The sequence below is a fragment of the Neodiprion pinetum genome, chromosome 1 (assembly GCF_021155775.2).
Source record: "Neodiprion pinetum isolate iyNeoPine1 chromosome 1, iyNeoPine1.2, whole genome shotgun sequence".
NCBI classification, from domain to species: domain Eukaryota; kingdom Metazoa; phylum Arthropoda; class Insecta; order Hymenoptera; family Diprionidae; genus Neodiprion; species Neodiprion pinetum.
Genome location: NC_060232.1, coordinates 14,246,671 through 14,268,692, shown reverse-complemented (window position 1 = coordinate 14,268,692; position 22,022 = coordinate 14,246,671). Strand labels below are relative to the sequence as shown.

General features: G+C 41.0%; 1 protein-coding gene across 8 annotated transcripts in view; it reads left to right on the top strand.

Annotated features, from left to right (window-relative positions):
• LOC124224730 (uncharacterized) overlaps positions 1 to 22,022 on the top strand; it is a 219,499-nt gene that overhangs the window by 149,494 nt on the left and 47,983 nt on the right. For all 8 annotated transcript variants that reach the window (XM_069133619.1, XM_046636923.2, XM_046636924.2 and 5 more), the window contains 2 exons: positions 5,530 to 5,763; positions 10,052 to 10,101. In XM_069133619.1, the coding sequence (XP_068989720.1) occupies positions 5,530 to 5,763; positions 10,052 to 10,101 (284 nt within the window). The remainder of the gene's footprint in view (positions 1 to 5,529; positions 5,764 to 10,051; positions 10,102 to 22,022) is intronic.

Sequence of the window (22,022 nt, the reverse complement as noted above, 5' to 3'; positions counted from 1 at the left end):
CCTTACGTAATGGTATTTAGTGTCTACGTGTTTTCTCCGGTGACTAAAACCTTGATTTTGTGTCAACTTTAGGCAACTCTGATTGTTTTCATTTATGATGATTTTTCCGTGTGGTTCCTCCTGTATATCTGTCAGCAACTTTCGAATCCAAATAGCTTCTTGACAGGCTTCTGCGAGGGCTATATATTCAGCCTCTGTAGATGATAATGAAACGCAATTTTGCTTTCAACATCCCCAACTAACTGTTGCACTGAATAGTTTGAATAAATATCCACTATTAGATTTTCTGTCAAACCTATTCTCTGCCCAATCTGCGTCAGCATATCCGATTGATTCGTTTTTTCCATTCTTGTCTCCTAGTGTCAATTTTCTGTCTTTTGTCCCCTTTAGGTAGCGTAGAACCCTTTTTGCTTCGGTCCAATCTTCTTCTGATGGTTGCTGATTGTGTTGACTTAGTATGCTAACGCTTGCTGCTATATCGGGTCTTGAATTTACTCCAATATATAATAGGGCTCCGATCAGCTGTTGATATTTCTCACTCTGTTTCATTGGCCTTTTGTCTTCTTTAGTTTTTAGATATCCTGGATCTAAAGGTATGTTTGATGGCTTCGCGTCTTGAAATCCAAATTTTTCTGATAATTTTGTGTGTATTTTGGTTGATTTATGTTATAGAATCCGTCTTGATTTTTTGTTACCTCAATTCCTAAGTAGTTTTGTGGTAATCCAAGGTCCTTTAAAATAAAGTGTTTCTTCAAGAAAGCAATCACATTATCGATGTCCTTCATCCCTTTTCCTGCGATCAAGAAATCATCCACATGTATTATTAGGTAGATTTCTTCCTCATTCTTTCTTTTTATGTATAAACATGGATCAGCTTTGCTCTGTTGAAATTCGTATCTCAGAAGAATTTTCTTTAGTTGATCGTTCCAGACCTTTGCAGCTTGTTTCAAGTCGTAGATACTTTCATTTCATTTACAGACCATTTCCCCTGATCCTTCGACGATGTAACCTTCTGGTTGTTTCATATTATTTGTTTCCCTTAGCGGGCCATTCAAAAATGCTGTCTTTGCATCAAGATGTTTTATCACTAGTCCTCTTCTGCCTGCTATTGTTAGAAGTATTCTAAGAGTAGTTTGTCGCACCACAGGGGCGAATATTTCGTCGTAGTCTGTACCGTACTTTTGTGAGAAACCTCTGGCGACAAGTCTTGCTTTATATTTTCTAGTGTCACCTTCGGCGTTTTCTTTTGTTTTAAATACCCACTTACATGTGATGATGTCTTTATCTTTTGGTGCTGGTACTATTTCCCATGTATTATGATTTCTTAAAGATTCAATTTCATCATTCATCGCATTTATCCAGTCTTCTTTATTTTGTCCAGATATTGCTTCCTTTTGAGTTGTTGGTTCTTCTGTTTCTGTTGTTAATCCTGATATATCTCTGTATCTACTTGGTGGTATTCCTTTATTCGTTCTTTGAGATCTTCTGATTTCAATTTGTGATTCATCTTGAGTTTCTCCATCATTTGTTTCAACGGGAAAGTCTTCATATTCGTCCGTCGAATCTGATGAACTTCCATCAGTGTATTCATCTTTGGTTTCTTCATTTGGCGATATTTTAGGCGTAAAGGTTATTTCTTGCGATGTTTTGTTTTCAGTGATCTTTGATTGATGATCAGAGAATATTACATCTCGACTGATTTTTATACAGTCTGTTCTTGTATCCAGTAGACGAAAACCTTTAGACTCCTTAGGGTATCCGACAAATGTAAGTTCTTCTGCTTTCTCGTCTAGTTTCTGTCTGTGTTCCTTTGGTACTTGTGAATACGCCTTACATCCAAAAATATGTATGTTTCCTACGTCTGGTTTTTTCTTGTGCCATAACTCATAAGGTGTCTTGTCAATTGCTTTCGATGGCAGCTTGTTTTGTAAATAATTAGCTGTATCAACTGCTTCACCCCAATATTTCTTTGGTAAATTCGCATCAAACAGCATACATCCTGCCATTTCTAAAAGACTTTTGTTTTTTCTTTCAGCGACCCCATTTTATTGGGGTGAATAAGCTGTTGTGTATTGCGCTTGAATCCCTTCATTCTTTAGGTAATTCTGTAAATTTTTGTTAAGGTATTCTCCTCCTCGATCTGAACGTATAAATTTTGGTTTATCTCGGTACCTTGTTTTTGTCATTTCTATGAAATCTTTCAGGTACGAAGCTACTTCTGATTTGTATTGCATGAGGTATATCTCAGTGTATCTGGAATAATCGTCAATTATTGTTAGTATATACCGTTTGTTACCTGGTGTCATAGTTTGCATTGGGCCGCAAACATCAGTATATATGAGGTCCAATATTTGTTCAGTTTTACTGTACGATTCCTTTGGGAAGGGTTTCCGAGTCATTTTACCTTTTATGCAGCTCTCGCATATCTCTTGTATACCGCATTCCTTGATTTTTATATTTGTTGCTAATCCCTTTGATTCAAGTTCCTTAATTGCACGTGTTTCTCGGTGTCCAAAACGCCTATGCCAAGTATGTTGGCAGTCATCGTTGTGTCCAGTTTCTGTTGTTGTGCATGTTCTTTCTACAGTCTTGATTTCGTATAATTCGGGTGACAGACTAGCTGTAGCTTGAATTTTTCCATATTTCATTATGTTGCATTCGGTGTCTTCGAACAGTAATTTATATCCTTCAGCTGCTAACCTTTTAACTGACAATAAACTTGCCGTTAGTTCTGGTACGTACAAAACGTTTTTTATTTCCATATTTGATGTGTTACCGTTATTGGTTTTGCATCTTATGATACTCGTTCCGATACCCTTTATTTCGCATAACAGTTGTTCATCAGCCAGGCGCACATGACCTTTTCTTCTCGGATTAAACTCGGTTAAACATTCTTTGTAATTTGCCATATGACTAGTTGCGCCTGAATCAACGAACCAAGTATTATTTTTCTTTTGACTTCCTCTTGCACCAAAACATGATTCCCCACTTATCTCCAGATCTTCGGGTGTAGTCATCATGAAGCATGATTCATTTTCATCGACTTGTTTCGCTTTTTCATTTTTTTCTTTCCAGGCTTTATATTTTCTGCATTCTTTCTTATAGTGTCCATCCTTTTTACAGAAAAAACAGGTTTTTCTTTTGTGCTGTTCGCTGTCAATCTTCATTGCCGATTCATTTTGATTTTTATCTGTATCTGTCTACTTTCGCCTCTTATATTCATCTATGAGTTTACTTTTTACCAACTGTATTGTGAGTTCATTTTCCGATCTGCTCTCCAGGCCTGTAATTAACGCACTGTATGAGTCTGGTAAGCTACCGAGAAGCATAGCGGCTACTAGGTTATCTTTTAGTGTTTCTCCTAACGCGGCCAACTTATTAACCAAATTTGACATTTCAGTGATGTGGTCCTCCATATTACCACCTTCCGCTAGTGTTAATCTACAAATTCTTTTTAATAGCAAAATTTTGCTGGATAGAGTTGCCTTTTGGTGATAATTCTTTAACGAGTCCCAAGCTGCACGCGCTGTCGTAGCGCTCCTGACGTGGTGCAATTGGCTGTCTTCGACTAAAAGTCCAATTGTTGCACCAGCTTGATCGTCACGTTCTGTCCAATCGTTTGTTACTGCAGATGGTGCATCGTCCCTTATTACGTTCCACACTTTATCCTTTATGAGAATTGATTCTAATTTATAGCACCATACTTCGTAATTTTCGCCGTTCAGCTTCTCTATCTTAAAACGTGAGCCTTCCGCCATTTTTGTGTGTGTCTTTTTTATTATCCGGATAAATTTAATGATTCTTCGTACCTGGGCCCATAACCTGTTATTGGTAGTGGTTATGATGGTCTGTATATAATTTGTTAGAACAATCCTTTATTTATAGTCTTTAATCTTACACACAAAATACTTGATATTCAAGGTATAACGAATCGGCGAAAAGAACGGGAAGCTTTATCTTCTCGTTTCTTTCTTATTGACTACCATAGAGTTCAAAAAAAAAATATCTGAGATTAGACTCGTAACAAAATTACATTAAGGTAGTTTCGCTATCTGCCACCAGAGTTCCCGAACAAAGATAGTCGTTGTATCTAACACATTGGTGGGGGTGTCGTCTTATTGAAGCACCGGCCGTTTCGCCTAGTGACCACGAGTGTCGCTATTATCGAGGGATTCAGGCTGTATGAGAAAGACGGAAACAGATTTCAAATCCACGGACGGACCTGTTTCCATCTCTCTAGCACAGCCTGAACCCCTCTATGGCAGTGCCACTCGTGGTCACTAGGCGAAATGGCCGGTGCTTCAATAAGAGGACATACCCCCACCACTACAGTTTCCAGACTTGTATGCAAGATCGTAGCACAGACACACGATTCACAGACAGGGTTTCGCGATATCGACAGCGGCGGTGTGGCACCACGGAAGGTTCTCGGGCGGTATAAATACAGGTGCGCCAGAGTGCCTCCTCACTAGACTTCAGTAGATGGCAGGCACAGTGCTGAGCTGACCCACTCAGAAACGCGGCGTCGCTCACCTCGAGGGCGTACTCGAACTTAGCTTTAAATTTTGTGTTAGATGAAATTTCAAGCATAGCGCTTCAAATTCAACAAATAGAGATCATGTACAAGATAGAATCCACGATAGCACGAGATTTCTAGAATGTTGAAAAGATAGAGAGTGCAGGTATAGGCGATAGAGCAATTTTATTTAGAATACAATAGGAGCAGAACGGAGAAATTCTGTTAATTTGAAAATTTATTTTATTTGTTTAATTTTGCTTTACATAATTAATTTTATAAACGTTAAACTATGATTTAATTTATGTTTCGATTTGGTTGATTAAAATTTGATAATTATTCAACACAACTGTTTTCTGTTCCCTGTTACTAAAGATCTAAATCGATATCACCGACAGACGGTGATTAATCAAACTAAGGTAGTTGGATGGCTCTGAGCGATTCGAGTCCAGGAACAATACCTGGTGAAGTATAGTCTGATATACAACCACGGTTCACACCCTGGTCTGTAGTTTAGTCAATCGCAATCAAATAAATCAGGAGTTTTCAGCTTCGGTTTCTGTATCCATGTCTTAGGAGGAGGGCGGCTCTGGTTTTCCCATCCCGTGTCTCCGAAAGGAGAGCACCGGCTAACAAGTCTTATCTTCGAAAAGGCAGCTCTGGTAACTTCCGAGTCTGCAAAACTCTAGCTATATCAGAGGGTCTGCAAGATCGGTCTTTGTTTGAACCCAATAATAGGAAATCCTTTGATTAATTAAATTCTCTTCAATTTTCAGCAATTAGGCAAAACACTAACGTGATGTTCTCACACGCTACCGCTTCGAGCACACATGCACACATTACAATAAATATATAATAAAACAAAAGGACAAATATAAAATAAAAAATAATATTGAAGTGTGCTGATTCGTTTACCCGTCATCCCAGACGAAACAGGGACCTTCGAACAACTGTAGGGTATATATCCCCCTTAATGACAAATAATAATCATTTGTAAAAATGTGATATTTCAGGTTCAGCTCCCTCCGGCAAACCTGCCTATGCATTGCGTACCCCCGCCACAAGTTCAAGCACAGATTCAGTATCATACGCAACAAATACAATACCAGAATGGGCACATGCAAGCACAGGTTCATTATACGATCCAATCACCACCGATGCAGCAACTTCTTGATCAGAAGTTTAATTCGTTTCAGCAAAATCAACATGGCGTTAAAAGAAGATATTCTGATGGAGAATTGTCACAGGTAATTTCAAATTGGAATTTCAAGTCTAAAATACCTTGTGCATTTAACTGATGTTTTGTATTGGCCATAGACTGCCTGATGACAAATTTCAAGCTCATATCGCTGTCTTGATTATAGTTATCGCAAAAAAAAAAACTATTTTCTGTATATTTATATTTAATTTCTCGTGCATATTAGAATTTTTGAAACAAAACGATTCAATATTGTAAAACTTTTTGAGAAATACCATGAAATATTGCTTACACTGATTTTTGTATAAAGTTCAGAGAAAAAAAATTGCGCCGCCAACACACTTGCCCGAACATTTCATCGCTTGGTTGCTACAAATTATTTACCGCAAAATAAACAGGGGAAAAAAGCGTTCAAGCACCCATTTTGATATGTGTTGTCGAAACGATAATCTAAAAAAATATTCAAATGCCTGTTTCTTAATATCGTACTATATACTATTCAAAGTTTTTCCTAATACGATTGTACGACATATTGAAACAAAGATTTTATTCTCTACATTTCACAAATGCAGTACGATTATATATTCCTTTTTTTACTTGCAAAATTTCTGAAACCAATGATGCGAAATTTATTTTCAAAAAATTTCACATTAGTAATTATTGACTTGCTTTTAAAAATGGACGGATGGTAGATATTAAGACGGGTGCGCCATTTTTAATTAAAATAACAAAATAACACGGGATACTAAGGTAGTACAAATAATGTTTCCTACAAAAATTTCGTAATATCGAGGAGGACACTTCATGGTATGAATAGTATGAAACTTTAATGTCAACGCTGTGACGAGATCTCGCAGCATCTTACAATATTCCCAGTACAAACGTATCCTTTTTCTCGCACGAAGATATCTGATCTTGAAGATAATCCAACACGAAGAAGAAAATTAGGTACCTCCAAATACACGTCAGCATATGGCACTTCGAAGTCTAAAGAATAGTGCAAGTATACATGTGAACATTAATTCAGAGACTGCTAGTTTTTCGGCTGAGTCAATTACGTTGGTAATGCAGATTCAACCTGTAGCGGCCGGCCGGCAGTGGCATTGCAACCTGAATCTGCGGTACCAACGTAATTGACCCGACAGAAAAACTAGCTGTCTTTGAATTAAGGTCTACATGTGTCCATCTTCGTCTGTTTTAATGGCGGTGAATGTGGGTACTTGAACTTTGACCCGCAGTTAAACCCGAAATACCTCACTCAAAACTTACCGTATTCAAAACAATGCAAGATCAATACTGCCAGAATATTGATAACATTCCCTCACGGAAAAAAACCCCAACTTGGATGTAAATTCGTACCCTCAACTTATAGATAATGCTAATTTCCCATAAAAAAAAAGTTTGGGGTACGAATTTACGCCCAAGTTGGGGTTTTTTTCTGTGAGGGTTAGATCGCGTAATGGGTAACTAAACTCGCAACTTTCGTTATGAATGTGATAATACTGGCCGACGGGCAGCCACTCCTGAAATCAAGTGTTCACCGTAAAAAATTACTGTGAAGTCACACGAAGTTACCTGAAGTCACTTGAAATCACTTGAAATCACTTGAAATCACTTGAAATCATGTAAAGTTACTTCATGTAGCTTTGGAGTTATTTACGGTTCTGAAGTTAGGTGAATTTGACCCACTTTGACGAATGGTAGCCCCTCGGTGGTGGAATTACCTTACGATTAGAAGCTGTGATACTAAATTCATGCAAATCTCCCACAAGCTCACACAAAAACATGCATACTCTACACACACTCATTATAACAACATCGCCATTGCTGTTTGTCACCAGGCCAATACACACAGCACTCATGCATTCCTTTCAACAGCACAATCGCACTGTGCTCATTTACCTCACTTTCCATTATACCTTCGCAAGAAACACGTTACGAATATTGCTTAAAATTTGGTGCATACTTGTTTAAAGAAAAATCCTTTCTTGTAGTCCAGACACTAAGTAAGCCAACCCTACAATCATATATAGCAAAGCGAATCTTGGTGGAAATTGTTCATTTGGAGGTGTACATCGAAAATGTCTTCTAGTCACTGAAAATTTGAACCCCCCAGAAGCATGACAGCACGTAGAATATAAGTGTAGAATGTTTGCGCCTACGCCCAAACTAGCTATTATCTATGAGTAAGAAATTCTTCTCTGCATGCACGATGTAAGGAGACTGTAGTGTGTAGATGTTTATGTTTACCCTTTTCAATCCTTTGCTTCCGATGAGAAGCCCGTAAGACGGCAATGACGTCTAATAAATGAGATGCGGGTGTGCAAATCATTAATCTACGAGAGAATTTTGTTGAGAATATGTAAATTTGAACAACTGGTGAATTTGAAAAATTAACGACGGAGCCAGGAATCGAACCTGGAATCTAGCGATGCTTTACCGGAGACTTACTCCACTAGACCACCTAGCCGCCATTTATTAGACGGCATTGCCGTCTTACGGGCTTCTCATCGGAAGCAAAGGATTGAAAAGGGTAAACATAAACATCTACACACTACAGTCTCCTTACATCGTGCATGCAGAGAAGAATTTCTTACTCATACAAATCGGGCACATGAAAACAAATTTGAACTCACTGGTTATGAGAGAAATTAATGACAACAGAGTCAGGGCGGCTAGGTGGTCTAGTGGAGTAAGTCTCCGGTAAAGCATCGCTAGATTCCAGGTTCGATTCCTGGCTCCGTCGTTAATTTTTCAAATTCACCAGTTGTTCAAATTTACATATTCTCAACAAAATTCTCTCGTAGATTAATGTTTTGCACACCCGCATCTCATTTATTAGACGGCATTGCCGTCTTACGGGCTTCTCATCGGAAGCAAAGGATTGAAAAGGGTAAACATAAACATCTACACACTACAGTCTCCTTACATCGTGCATGCAGAGAAGAATTTCTCACTCATACAAATCGGGCACATGAAAACAAATTTGAACCCACCGGTTATGAGAGAAATTAATGACAACAGAGTCAGGGCGGCTAGGTGGTCTAGTGGAGTAAGTCTCCGGTAAAGCATCGCTAGATTCCAGGTTCGATTCCTAGCTATTATCTAATTTGTAGCTGACTGATCTTCCTACAAAATTGTCGTATGGTAAAATCGTATGCGGTGGATAGCTTCGGATGTAGAGCCGTTCGAAAATTAAAATCACGTGATATTATTATTTAGCGAAATCATGTGGATGAAGGGGTGCACTGAAAAAAGAGAATATTTCAATTGTGTCGCTACACTAGCAATAAATTTGTAGAGGTGAAACACGAAATGGCTGAAAAAATGTATTATTCCATCGTAAATCGTTATTGATTGTTCAAAAAGACAACATGGATTTGCTAATTAGATAGTTGATGATATTTTGGACAAATTTTAAGAGGGTTAATACAAGAGACGTGATTTCCAGAACGTCAAATTTTTTATCAATCGCACCAGCTAAAGTTTGCGATTTCAGCCTAGAACCTCCCTAACACCAGAACTTGTAAAAGGGTATATACTGATGATTTTTTAAAAAAAGTAAAACTGAATGCCCAAAACTTGAAGTGTTTTAAGCTAGCAAAGCTGTAAAAAACTGATTTTTGATGTTATCTCAATCTCTGTTAAAAAGTGTTACATTTTGAGAACGGTGGAACCAGCTTGACGACACAACTACGTCGCGAATCATTGCAAATTTGGTGCATCCGCCGAGTTTTTAGATTTTAGTCACATCTTTGGACGGCTATATCTCCGAATCTATACGTCGCACACAGATTTCCCACAGGGCAATTTTGTAAGGAATTCAATCAGTTACAATTTTGTTACTAACTATTTTGGTTGTAGGAACAACCGTTCTACACTTATGACGTAACAACTGGAATTCCGCAAGCTTTCATGCCCCTGGGGGACGTTCAATTTGCAGTGACTCGAAGAGATTCTCCTAATACAACCTCAAATAAACAATTTCCATCAAGAATCGCTTTGGTATTCAATATTACAGAGTCGGCCTTCTATACGGCCCACGGTAACTGGACTATAGGCTATGTTTGAAGTTATAGACAATAAATTTGTTATGAGTTCGGACAAAGGAAATTAAAAAATTCTATTAAATCAAGTTGTTTCTGTAAAAACTCTCTTCGGAATGGTGATAGGAGGCTTACATTCAGCAAGAGGCTGTCTTTTGTCCATACAAAACGATAGGTTCATTGCAAGATCAGTTTAGACTACGAATACTTCTCAAATGCTTACTCACTTATGCCTTTGAGAAGCAGTCAATATTCTAATAATAGTTCTATATCAGATTAATGCTTTGTTAGGAATCGTCTCAACCTTACGGATCCCAATGTGTTCAACGACATGGAACAGGGTAAGTTATCACGTTTATTCTTTGGATCTGAATACTGATATGGTTCACTATAAGATGTACAGAGTGTCCCATTTTAAATAATACATTTGAATATCTTGAGAAGCAATGGTCATAGAGAAAACGTTTCGTCTAAAAGTTGTCGGGTACTGAGGGGGACAGATACTGGTGATATTCGTTTTCCTGTGAGTGGACGCGCCAAGGTGATATGAAGGTCAACTTCGGTTTTCTCAATTGAATCATACGTTTTCTACTTTTTCATTTAATCGAGCGTTCAATTGTACATTAAAAAAAAACCTGAAACAAGATTGTGCTAAGATGAATGGTTCCGAAGATATTCCATTATTTTCAAAAATCTCTTATTCGTTCATGTTTGCACGCGTGTGTGGGTCGGTCGACGCATAATCAACCCTCATGAATTGATCAGATGGTCGAACTCATTACTTTTCTGGTTGATACACAATTGCAGTCTATTTTTAAAACTTTCAATTGTTTGAAGAAGAACAGTTCTCGGAATCCCGGTTTCGTTATGTTTATGAACTACGACGCTTTCTAAGAGAGTTTGAGAATTATTCAGAAGCTGTAACGACGTAATGTTTTAATTCGTTTAGAAGTTGGTGTGATCAAGATAAATTGCGCGTACCCAAGCTGGAAAATGCAAGAGTACAGTAGAAGTGAAATCGTAGAAATTTTTCTGGTGCTTGGTGAATCTCGATATAACTTCAGAAGGGCAGCACAACTCTACCGTCGAAGATTTCCTGTTAGAGCTCATCATCCCAATCCCTCTGTGATCAGATACATAGAAATCCGCGAACGACGACGCGTAATTAGAAGAGTACGACGACGCAGAAATGCTGCAGGCTGCGATGATCCGAGAGTCCTTTCGAGAGAAATTCAGACATCTGGGTATTCCGCGCAATACAGCAAGCAGAATCTTACTCAATTACTATTTTCATCCGAACCATATTACTATGACCCAAGCATTCACCGACGATGATATGCATCTAAGAGAGGCATTTTGTCTTTGGTCCCAACAACACGTTCGGATTTCTCCACTTTCCGAAACGTACTATTCAATAACGAAGCTACGTTTCACAATACCGGTCAGTTGAATCGTTATAACTCTCATTATTGATCAGCCGAAAATCTTTACTGACATCACCAAGTAGACTTCCAGCACCGTTGGAGTTTGAATGACTGGTGTGGGATAATCAACGGTTACTTGGTGGGTCCATTCTTTTTCCCTGGCAGACTTAATAGCGCTGAATACCTCAGATTTCTGCGTGATGAATTTCCAATATTATTGATGGATGTTGATCTGAATACCAGAAACCAAATGTGGTATCAACACGATGGAGCGCCAGCACATTGGGGTGTGATTGTGCGTATTTATCTTAACGCTACTTTTCAACATCACTGGGTCGGCCGCGGTAGACCCATCCAGTGGCCCGCAAGATCTCCCGATCTGACCTCGCGGTATTTGTTTCTTTGGGGATTCATCAAGATTAAAATTTTTGCAAAGGCGCCAACCACTGCAGTAGATATGGAAAACCGTATACGAAATGTCTGTAGAAGTATACCAAGAACTGTTCTTCTGCAAAGGATTGAAAGTTTCAAAAATAGGTTGCGATTGTGTATCAACCAGGAAGGTAATGTGTTCGACCATCTGATCAATTCATGATAGTAGATTGTGCATCGACCGACACACACACGCGCTCAGATATGAACGTCCAAAAGATTTCTGAAAATAATGGAATGTCTTCGGAACCATTTATCTTAGCACATTCTTGTTTCGGTGTTTTTTTTATGTAAAATTGAACGCTCAACCGGATAAAAAAATAAAAAACATATGATTGCATTGATGAAACCGAAGTTGACCTTTATATCATCTTGGTGCTTCGACTCACAGGAAAACGAATATCACCAGTATCTGGCCCCCCTCGGTACCCGACAACTTATAGACGAAACATTTTTCTCTGTGATCATTGCTTCTCAAGATATTTAGCTGTATTATTTAAAATGGGACACCCTAGTAGTCGAGATACGACAGTTCTGCACCAGAAAATGGCGGCGTACCGGGAGCGTATCTCAATTCCTTACCGACAGTCGGTATGTTGCCACCGCGATGGTAAGCTTTACCCACGATATTGTTACCGGCTGAAGCGTTAACATAGATGGCGACACCAGTATTTTCACCCGATTTTACCGACACACAGTTTGACAATGAATTATTTGCTTAGTCGGATGAGCATCCATTTTGATTATTGCTTAGTTGGATGAGCAATCATTTTGATTTTTTCACCGTCGGATGAGCAGACATTACACATTTTTTATTGTTAGATGGTAAACATTTTACCGACGAAATTGTTATCTCTGATCTCACCGACAGTTGGTGTTACCGGGTGTTACCGCAGGTTTGCCGTATGTGGCGCCCCCTTCATCGCATTATCGATCAATCGATATTCCATCCATCCACTCTGCGTGATTTTTCCATTGCTCGCCGCAAGATGGTAACTTTTTTCTTATTTTATCATGTGGTTGTGGGTAATATTTTCAAAAAATAACGGTCGGATGCTTTGAATATATCGTCAAATTTTTCACATGAAATGCAGGTCGAGACCTGTGGAATGGGGTGTTTTTATTGGGTGGCGGTGGTAGTGGGGGGGGGGTGAAATAAATCTTTTCAAAATAGAGGTTGAATGCTTTTGAATGTATCGTGACATCTTTTTCCCACGAAACACTGGGTGGAATTGTCAATAAACCAGTCTGGGGGCAGGGGGGTCCAATAATTGGGTCCATGAAAATTCTTTCCACAAAATTCTTCTCACAAAATGCGTGTCGAGACTTGTCCGATGGAAATTTGTGGTGGGGGTGGGTGGTATATAAAACGTGAGCCTATTCCGATAGTCACTCTGTTCTCATCGCCTCTTCGCGTCGTGAACTGCTCTTACTTGTAAAAAAAAAGGAAAAACAAGAAACTGATTGAAACGCAATGGATCTGACAAAAATTAACCACGTGAGCCGCCTAGAGAATCTGCCAATTAAGAAGATATCGGAACTCGAAATTGAGGGGGTGTATGACGTCATCGGGTTACGACTGGTCAAAACAAAATTCGGGGTACGTGTTCTGGCGACGATCGATGGAGAATACAACGTGTTCTTACCACCGAGAATCGTGAGGGTTCTACAAGAAGATTCTAATCAGCTGACTGAAATGTGTAACATGGCCGGGGAAAATCGTCTGCAAATGAAATACCTTGGTGGGGAAGTAGTATAGCAAGGCGGGTTCTACACGCAGATTCCTGTTACCGACACTTACCGACCAAGCCGACCAGTCCGCCTATACATTCTCCCCAGACTCAAACCCTTTTCCGCTCCGCGCAGCCCAGACGCAAACCCTTTTCCGCGATGACGTCACAGTCTGCCGTACCGAAGGTCAAAACCGTGCAACCTTACCGACAGTTGTATCGATCGAGGGTCAAAATCGTGCTGTTTTACCGACAATCTTACCGACCGAAGATCTGTAGTGCTCGCCTGCAAACGGTAGAGGGCGCAGCGCGGGCGAGAACTTTTTTACCGTCCCGCATTCTTCTCCTACGATAGGACTGCTGATGTGTAACATGAACCACTCCGAATTCCTTTCCCACGGTAGGACTGCTGATGTGTAACATCAACCACCTCACATTCCTTTCCCACGTTATCAACCACGCGACATTCCAAAATTAATAGTTCGAAGAATTGTTTTTTGTCCACTCGGATATCGCTGGTGTGTAACATCAACCACCTCACATTCCTTTCCCACGTTATCAACCACGTGACATTCCAAAATTAATGGTTCCGAGAATTGTTTTTCACTTACTCGGATGTCGGTTTGATATCCAAGGTCAACCGATAGTCGCGGTACATTCAAAGCCATGGATCTGCGGTGTTGGGTTACTATCGCTCTTGGAATGCTAAAAGGTGCGCGCGCATACACAAACATACGTATTTGATATCAGCCCCATGACATTTCTTACCCTCCACCAAATTTCAAATTATGTGGTGGGAGAACGTTATATAAGCGAAAAGTGAAAACTTCATCGCCAGTCTGAAGCTGTTCTTTTTGCAAATGAGAAGTGCTCTGGAACAACAACGTGAGTTGAAGAAACGACTAAAACTGCTCCTCAAGAATATTGGAGAAGTAAAACATCTGCTGAAAATCAGATCTGACCTCAATCAACTCACAAGAGATTTCGAGCACATACAACTCGACCGTAACGATCTTGGACTTTTCAAAATTGAACGAAGTCGCTCGCCTGGAGACATTTCTGCCCTTGAAAAAGCTTTCGGACCTCGAAGTATACTTCGAATACCGAGTCAGTGGCGTTCGTCGGGTTAAAACGAAATTTGGTGACAAAATCGTTCTGGACTTGGATGACTCTTTCACGATTTTTCTGCCCAACCGACTGACCAAGGCCCTCCACGAAAATGAAGATTTGTTCCAGAAGGTGACGACAGCCAGTAAGGAGATACGGTTGCATCTACGCTATCTTGGCGGACGGTACGGTCAACTTGAATTCGTATACGTATAATCTGAGTATCGCATTCAAATATACAATGTTCTGTGTAAGTCTTACGTTCAATAAACAAAAAAAAAAAAGATTGAAATTATGAATATTTTTTTCATTTATCGCCTAACCATCTTGTATACCTTTAATCCTACGTACGTTTTGTACCTTGTAATTGTATCTAGAATTAAGTCTTGAAATCTAAGAAAATGCTACTCCGAACACCACTAAGCAACGATGGAGGTTTTCGAGCTGCTTTTGCGTCTTGTAATGTGAACTCTACGATGAATTTTGGACGGGTTCAGACAAGATCGGAGTGCAAGGTCGGCCAAAAGCTGCGGTACATTCAGAGCCAAGGATCTGCGGTGTTGGGTTACTATCGCTCTAGGAATGCAAAACATAACTCGGTTTGAGTGAGCAAGGTCGAATCTTACGTAAGCTTCGTATTGAAAAAAATTCTCTCTTAAGAGCTAAGGTGAAGGTATAAAATTATTTCATGAATATTCTTTGAAAAACAGTTTTATTGAGTACAATTTTTAGAGTACGGTTGACAATTACTTCACAAAAATAGTACAATAATTCTATTCAACAGTATCATGACCAGGGTGATATATTCGCCAGGAATGCGGGACCGTTCTTGTAGACGCTTCTGCGCAGTAACACAAATCGTACACCCTCGCCATCCGGACAGTACGATGATTTTGTGGCCAATTTTGAAGTATGCAAACGTTTTGTGCTGCACAGATTGCGTTGGGTATTGTGTGAAGGTCGCATCTTAGAGACACAGCTGAAGTTTCTTGCAAGGTTTGAAGCGACGGGCAGTCAAAGTCCAGCATATCGATGATTTGAACTTTCGGAACGATTTTGAGCAACCAATCTCGTTTTTCTTCTTCTTTTACGTACACGGTTTGAGCTTTGCGCAGCCTGTCTTGAATGGTCCACTCAACTTCCTCAAAAGGTATGGTTCCACAGCTCCAAGGTAAGCCGTGAAAATCGCGTTCCAACCAAGAATTTTGGCTTTTGTATTTGACGTCCAGTAAATTCCATTTGTAAGGTGGCTTGAAGAAAAACACTGATGGAGATGCTTCCGAGTAGATTGAAATTATAGCCAATTCTTTTAATGTGAAGGTATTGTTGAAAGGTCTACGAAAGCCTTGTATGTCAACGATAAGCTCCATCATTGAACTGTGCGAGATGGTGGGAACGGGTCAGCTTTTATACCAACTTTTTCACCCCACCACTGAGCGGGTTGTATTCGACAATACGATCGTGAACAATCAAGCAGTACGCCAATGTTTCAGCGGGAAAGTTGGCTTCAGCTTCAAATTCAAGACGGATGTCGACAGGTCCGTACTTCAAAGATTCGTTTTGTTTTGAACAGTCGATAACGAATAAGGGGACGTCTCAAAGGAATTCACTCTTTGTCAGCAACGGCTCGGGGTTCTTGTCGTAGTAGGTAGCTTGGAAGTTTGCGTACATCTCGTACAGGAGCGCGTACAGATTACGACTCATGTTGAGGTTCAGGTTACCGTACGGATAAGATTGAGAGTTTAAAAATAGCTTGACGTCCGTGATATTGCAATGATCGAAATGACTTGCGTTCTTGCCGGTCTTGTTCTTTCTACTTGTTTGGAAACCCAAAATGACGTACCGAGGTTTTTCAAGCTGAGTGGAAGTTTTCACAGTCCAAACGTGTTTCGATGTTGTGGGAAGTAAGGGATATTCGTACAATTCCCAACTGCGGAAGCTCATCGAAATAGGCGGATCTCTCTGAATGAAATTGAGTAGGTCAACTTTTTTCTGATCCGCGAGTTTCAAATACGGTATTAGCCATTCCACTGCATTGATCGTGATTTTGAATCCTCTTGAGTCTGCATGATTGCGTTGACGTCAGTTTTTGATCTCGTCAAAATTAACACATGTTCAGCGTTGACAACGATCTTGCGGTAGTCTTCAGCGAAACCCAATATCATGCTGAGCGGTATCAGTACGTCAAAGTTACCATCGGCATCGGTTAATTTTTTCTTCTCTTCTACATCAAGCCATCCAGCGTTCTCCATCAGCCAAGTCTGACCAGGGTGCAGGGAAGCGTAACCCTTCATGAGACTTGTCAAGGCAACGTTCTTGCTTCTATCAACCTCAACTGCGTTAATTTCGTAGCGAATTTCTTCAAACAGATGACAGATGGCGTTGTTCACGAGCTGTGTGTTCACAGTAGCTGTACCATCAGGCTTGAGGAGTCGTCCGTGGATATGTACCGAACTTTTGCTGGGTAATATGCATAAATCCTGATGCTGAACGGTGATTCGAATTTCATCGCTGTTGTTGAAAGTTGACGAGGCGTAAGGTTTGTGAGCGTGAATCTCGTAATGCGCAACGGATTTGTCAAAGACGACTGGTGTTTGAATGCTCAAGATTTCCTCCTCCATGGCACGTAGCAGATGATAAAAAAGCAAAATCGGATTTTTATTTGTCGGAAATTCCTCTTCCAAAAGGTGTCAGTTTCAGACCCAGAGCTATCAGGAACTCCACGTTTCGAGGTGTTAGCGGTTCGGGAATCGATCGACGACTGACTTGATCGGGGCATGTCGACTTACTGATATACCTACTCTTTGGCAGTCTGTTATATACAATTCCCATCGTTTATTGCGATTTGATGTGTAGTCTTACAGTAATAACTTCTCGACGAAAATTAACCAGGTCTCCGTCTTGATCCACTAACCGGAGCTGAACGTGATCTATGGTCTTGACGGTGATCGGAAGGTAAATGACGTGCGACGGTACTTCCACGATCTTATATCCTGGTGGGATGGTCGGGAAAAACTCGTGAATAGTGTGTACTTTGTGTCCATTGACGTAGGCGCCCGTTGTAATGCTACACTCGACTCGCAACGCGTTGACCCTGAGTATAGTTACAGGCACGTCTGATTCGTGAGTTTTATCAACCTCCAATACACGTGGTGTAAATCCCAAAAGTTGAGCAATGGAATCATTCGGCTCAAAGTTAATCGTGCGGTTGCATGTGATTTCGCTGCGTAATGTATTATTGTTGGGTTTGATGGCGAGCCTGATATCTGTATTTTTTAGCACGTTTTGAAGATACTTTTCTATGTCCTCGATCTCGTAGCTGCCGGTAGGTATGGTGATCACTTTGTCAGCTACGTAAATTTTATTGTGACCGACATCAACGTTGGGAATCGAATTAAAGGTTAACAATTCTACCAAGCCAAGAGCATAACTTTTATCACGAGCAAGTTCGATCGGTGGGAAATATTGTGCCTCGAGTATCGAAGAGGTTCCCGAAATCGTTAACGTTAACGAATCATCCATGACTGCGAGTGGTAGACTGACTTTGACGAATCACGCACCATGTTTATATAGCTCACCACTCAGAAATTTCAGACACAAGTGTCCGCATTCAAATGTATCATAATCCTGGTACCTCTCATGATTGTATTTGACGCTACCAACGCCGAGGTATTTTATAAGGTCTGAGGGTGGTTGAAGGTTGCCGAAACTGTCAAAGTAATCAGTATTATTGTCGCGTTTCTTGTATGCAACCCAGTGTGTTCCCGGACCGTCTTTGTCGTCAAGGTTGATTACAGCTGACTCGTTTTTTCGTGGACCGTTTTCGGGCATTTCGTTTCGCATGAAAACACCGCGGAAATGCGGAACCTTAAAGATTTTTGCATATTTCAACAAGTCCCAATCAGTCAACGCTCGACGTGGTAGCATCGCATCTAGTTTTTCGAAAGATGGAGACCAAGACCTGTTTTGTACGGTTTCGTATGAAGCCCTTCGCCCAACGCGATAGCTTCCATAGTTTTGTTGTGTCGTTTGCTTTCCTCCAATTCTCGTTTAGCCGCGCTCGCATCGTTCACAGCTTTTGCTATACCTGCCGCACCACCGGCTAACGCACCCGTAGCGCTGAGACCGGCAAAAATAGGAATCAGAAACGGTAGAAAACCACCGACTTTCGAAGGTACCGGTAGGACGCGAGGTGTTCGCACTTTACATTTACCACCCGCTTTTTTAACGGCGTTCTCAGCTCCCTTCAGCGCAGATTCGATAGCTACTTTTGCATCGTTGCTAGGAACCATAGAACGTTTTGCAGCATTTACAATTTTTCTCAAGGTCACATTTTTTGACTTTCGAATTCCTAAGCGGCTGCCTTTTTACCCAAATTTGCGTCCTTTGCGAGAACCCGTTTCCAAGCTTTCTCAGCCAACACCCTATCAGCCTCGTTTCTAACCCCAAGGTTCTCACGATTTTTCGAATACGCTATATCGTGTTCCTTACACGCTGCATCGAGAGGATTGATACCGGAATCGCCTCTCGCAAGTCTTTTCGTCAACTTGGTGCCAGGACCGCAGTATTGGTCACCGGGAACATGCAACTCGATCGGAAGTTTGTTGATGATTCTATTCACCAGACCCTTGCCACGATGTTGCCGCCTGCTGCTGCTTCGTTTACCTCTGTACGCGATCATGTTCGTGCGTTGACTGAAGAAAAGTGGTTTAAAACGGGGTATTTATAGCAAATCCGATCAGTCATGTCCGAGATGCGGTTTGAGAAACAACCTACCAAGCTTCCCGTGATGAATTTTGACAAACTTTCGGAGCAAAATGTCGAAAGACACAAACGGCACGGTGAATTACTCCCGAACAGTGTACGTGCGATATTCTGTGGACCGTCGAATTGTGGTAAAACTGATGCGTTGCTCACACTTATAACCCATCCCAACGGACTCAGATTTGATAATATCTACATCTACTCGAAATCTCTCAACCAACCTGAATACCAATTGTTGAAGCAATTGCTGGACCATGTTGAGAATACGGAGTATTTTGCGTTTACCGAGCGTGAACAAGTAATTACACAGGAAGAAGCACAGCCCAACTCAAGAATCATATTCGACGATGTAGCGTGCGAGAAGCAGGACAATATTAGAGTCTACTTTTGCATGGGTAGACATCACGACGTTGACTGTTTCTATCTCTGTCAGACGTACGCGCGGATTCCCAAACATCTCGTGCGCGACAACGTAAACTTACTCTTTTTATTCAAACAAGACGACATGAACCTGAGACACGTATACAACGACCATCTAAACACCGATATGTCTTACACAGAGTTTAAAGACTTGTGTGCGGCATGCTGGAACGGTGACAAATATGGGTTTCTGGTGATCGACAAAGACAGTGAGCTCAACGAAGGACGATACAGGAGGGGATTCGATTCTTTTGTTAGCCTGGAAAAGGAATAAGATCTAGCGTTTTCGAGCGAGAGACGCAGTAGCGTTGCAGACTCAGTTGCGTCAACATGGAGAGCTCTGAAATTTCCAAGCAAAAAGATGTCATACATCAGATCGCTCAAGCAAGTGCTGCGATCCGTCGAAAACACAGATTGCTCAAGTCGGGCAGGGAATCTACGACTCAGAAATTGAGTGACGTTTTCAAACCAGTAGTGACTCCGTTGCAAGAACTGGTGAATGTTACAAAAGATACCAAACCTGTCAAACAAGAGGTGGAAGAAATTAAAGAAGAAATAAAGCAGATGAGAAATGAAACGAAAAATGAAACTGTCTCGAAAATGGACGATTCCTTTGCTTCGGCGGGGGATGAAACAATCGTAGAAACACCGGTCGAGAAAATCGAGGACGAGTATTTTGCACTGATGAGAGATGCGAAGACAAAAGGCGAATTGGACAACGTGTACGGTGTACGCAACCTCTCAAACGGACCAATGATTGGTGATTCGTTGATATCTTTTGAGAGTGACTACGTTCGTATTGGCGACACGCGTTACCCGAAAACGAAGGGTTTGCTGGAACTTTTGTTCAAAAAGAAGCCTGACGGTTCTTCTGTGAGCGCCGGAGATCGGGAAAATTTTAAAAACATAATCCTCGCAACGAACGCGCATACGAAGTATTATTCATCCGATGGGGCTGTTCGAAACGATATTAGTTACAAATTTAGAAATGTCATTGCCGAATTAATGGAATATTCCCCATCACCTCGCCGAAAGGGTAAAGGTCTACTTCCGCAAGCTATGATCACTAGACAAGGTGTTGAAACGGAATACGTCTTCTGGGATGATCCAAACGAGTTAGTGAAGCGTCTTCGTTTACTCCTGGCATCTCAGGCAGCGGGAAATCCGAGTCACAATAACGAAATAATCTCCATTATCGAAGAGCTACGCGAAGCAGGAATCATTTATTAAGCAGCTCCCGTCATTTTTGCATTCATTACCGAGATAAGCGTCGACGTGTTTGGACGTCAGCTGGATAAAAAGACGACCGCGAGCACTCGTGGTCCTCCGGGTGTCGGGTTTCAAATAACAGCGGACGGGCATTACGATATACGGAACAAGAGACTGTGCAACGTCGCAGATCCCGCAGAGCCGAACAATGCTGTAACTTTGAAAACCTTGAGACGAAAATTCAGCGTGCTGCAAAAACAAATCGACAACCTCGATCAAATGATCAAAGCTTTGGAGATCACCACGAAAAAAAGCCTTGAATACCTTCTACACAGACTTTAAAACAGACAGAGACTTGTCGATTCGAAACGCGGAAATCATTTCCAAATTGGACACCAGACTAATAGCGTTGGAATATGAACGAGAAAAAGCAAGCACTGGTGACGGAACTGCATAAGCCTGCACGCCGGAATTACCCGCGTCGACGTGTAGACGTGCGCGGCATCGACGAGACCTGGCAGGCGGATCTTGTTGATATGACGTCGTACGCTGGACAAAACAAAGGTTACAAGTATATGCTCATAGTCATTGATATATTTTCAAAGTATGCGTGGGCTATACCGATAAAGAGCAAGTCTGGAGATGATGTTACGAAGGCAATGGAATCTGTGCTTGTCCAAGGACGAGTACCGAAAAATTTACACGTCAAAAGAGGAACGGAATTTTACAACTCGAAATTCGAATCGCTTATGACACGCTACGGAATCAAACTTTACTCCACGTACAGTAATTTGAAGGTTTCGATCTGTGAACGTTTCAATCGCACGCTGAAAGGTAAAATGTGGACACGGTTCAGCATGCAAGGAAGCTTCAAGTGGCTCGATATCTTATTCGATTTGGTTTCGGCTTACAACAACACCAAACACCGAACCATAAGAATGAAACCGTCGGATGTCACCGTTGCAAACGAGAGGCTGTTATTGCGTCAGGCGTACGGAGGGCTTCGAGCGATACCTACCGTATCGGCAAAATTCAAATCTGGCGACAAAGTTCAAATCAGCAAATTCAAAAATGTCTTCGAGAAAGGTTACACTCCCAATTGGACGACTGAAATATTCACGATAAGTCGAGTGGAAAATACTCATCCTGTGACGAAAGCTCAAAGACTATCGAGAT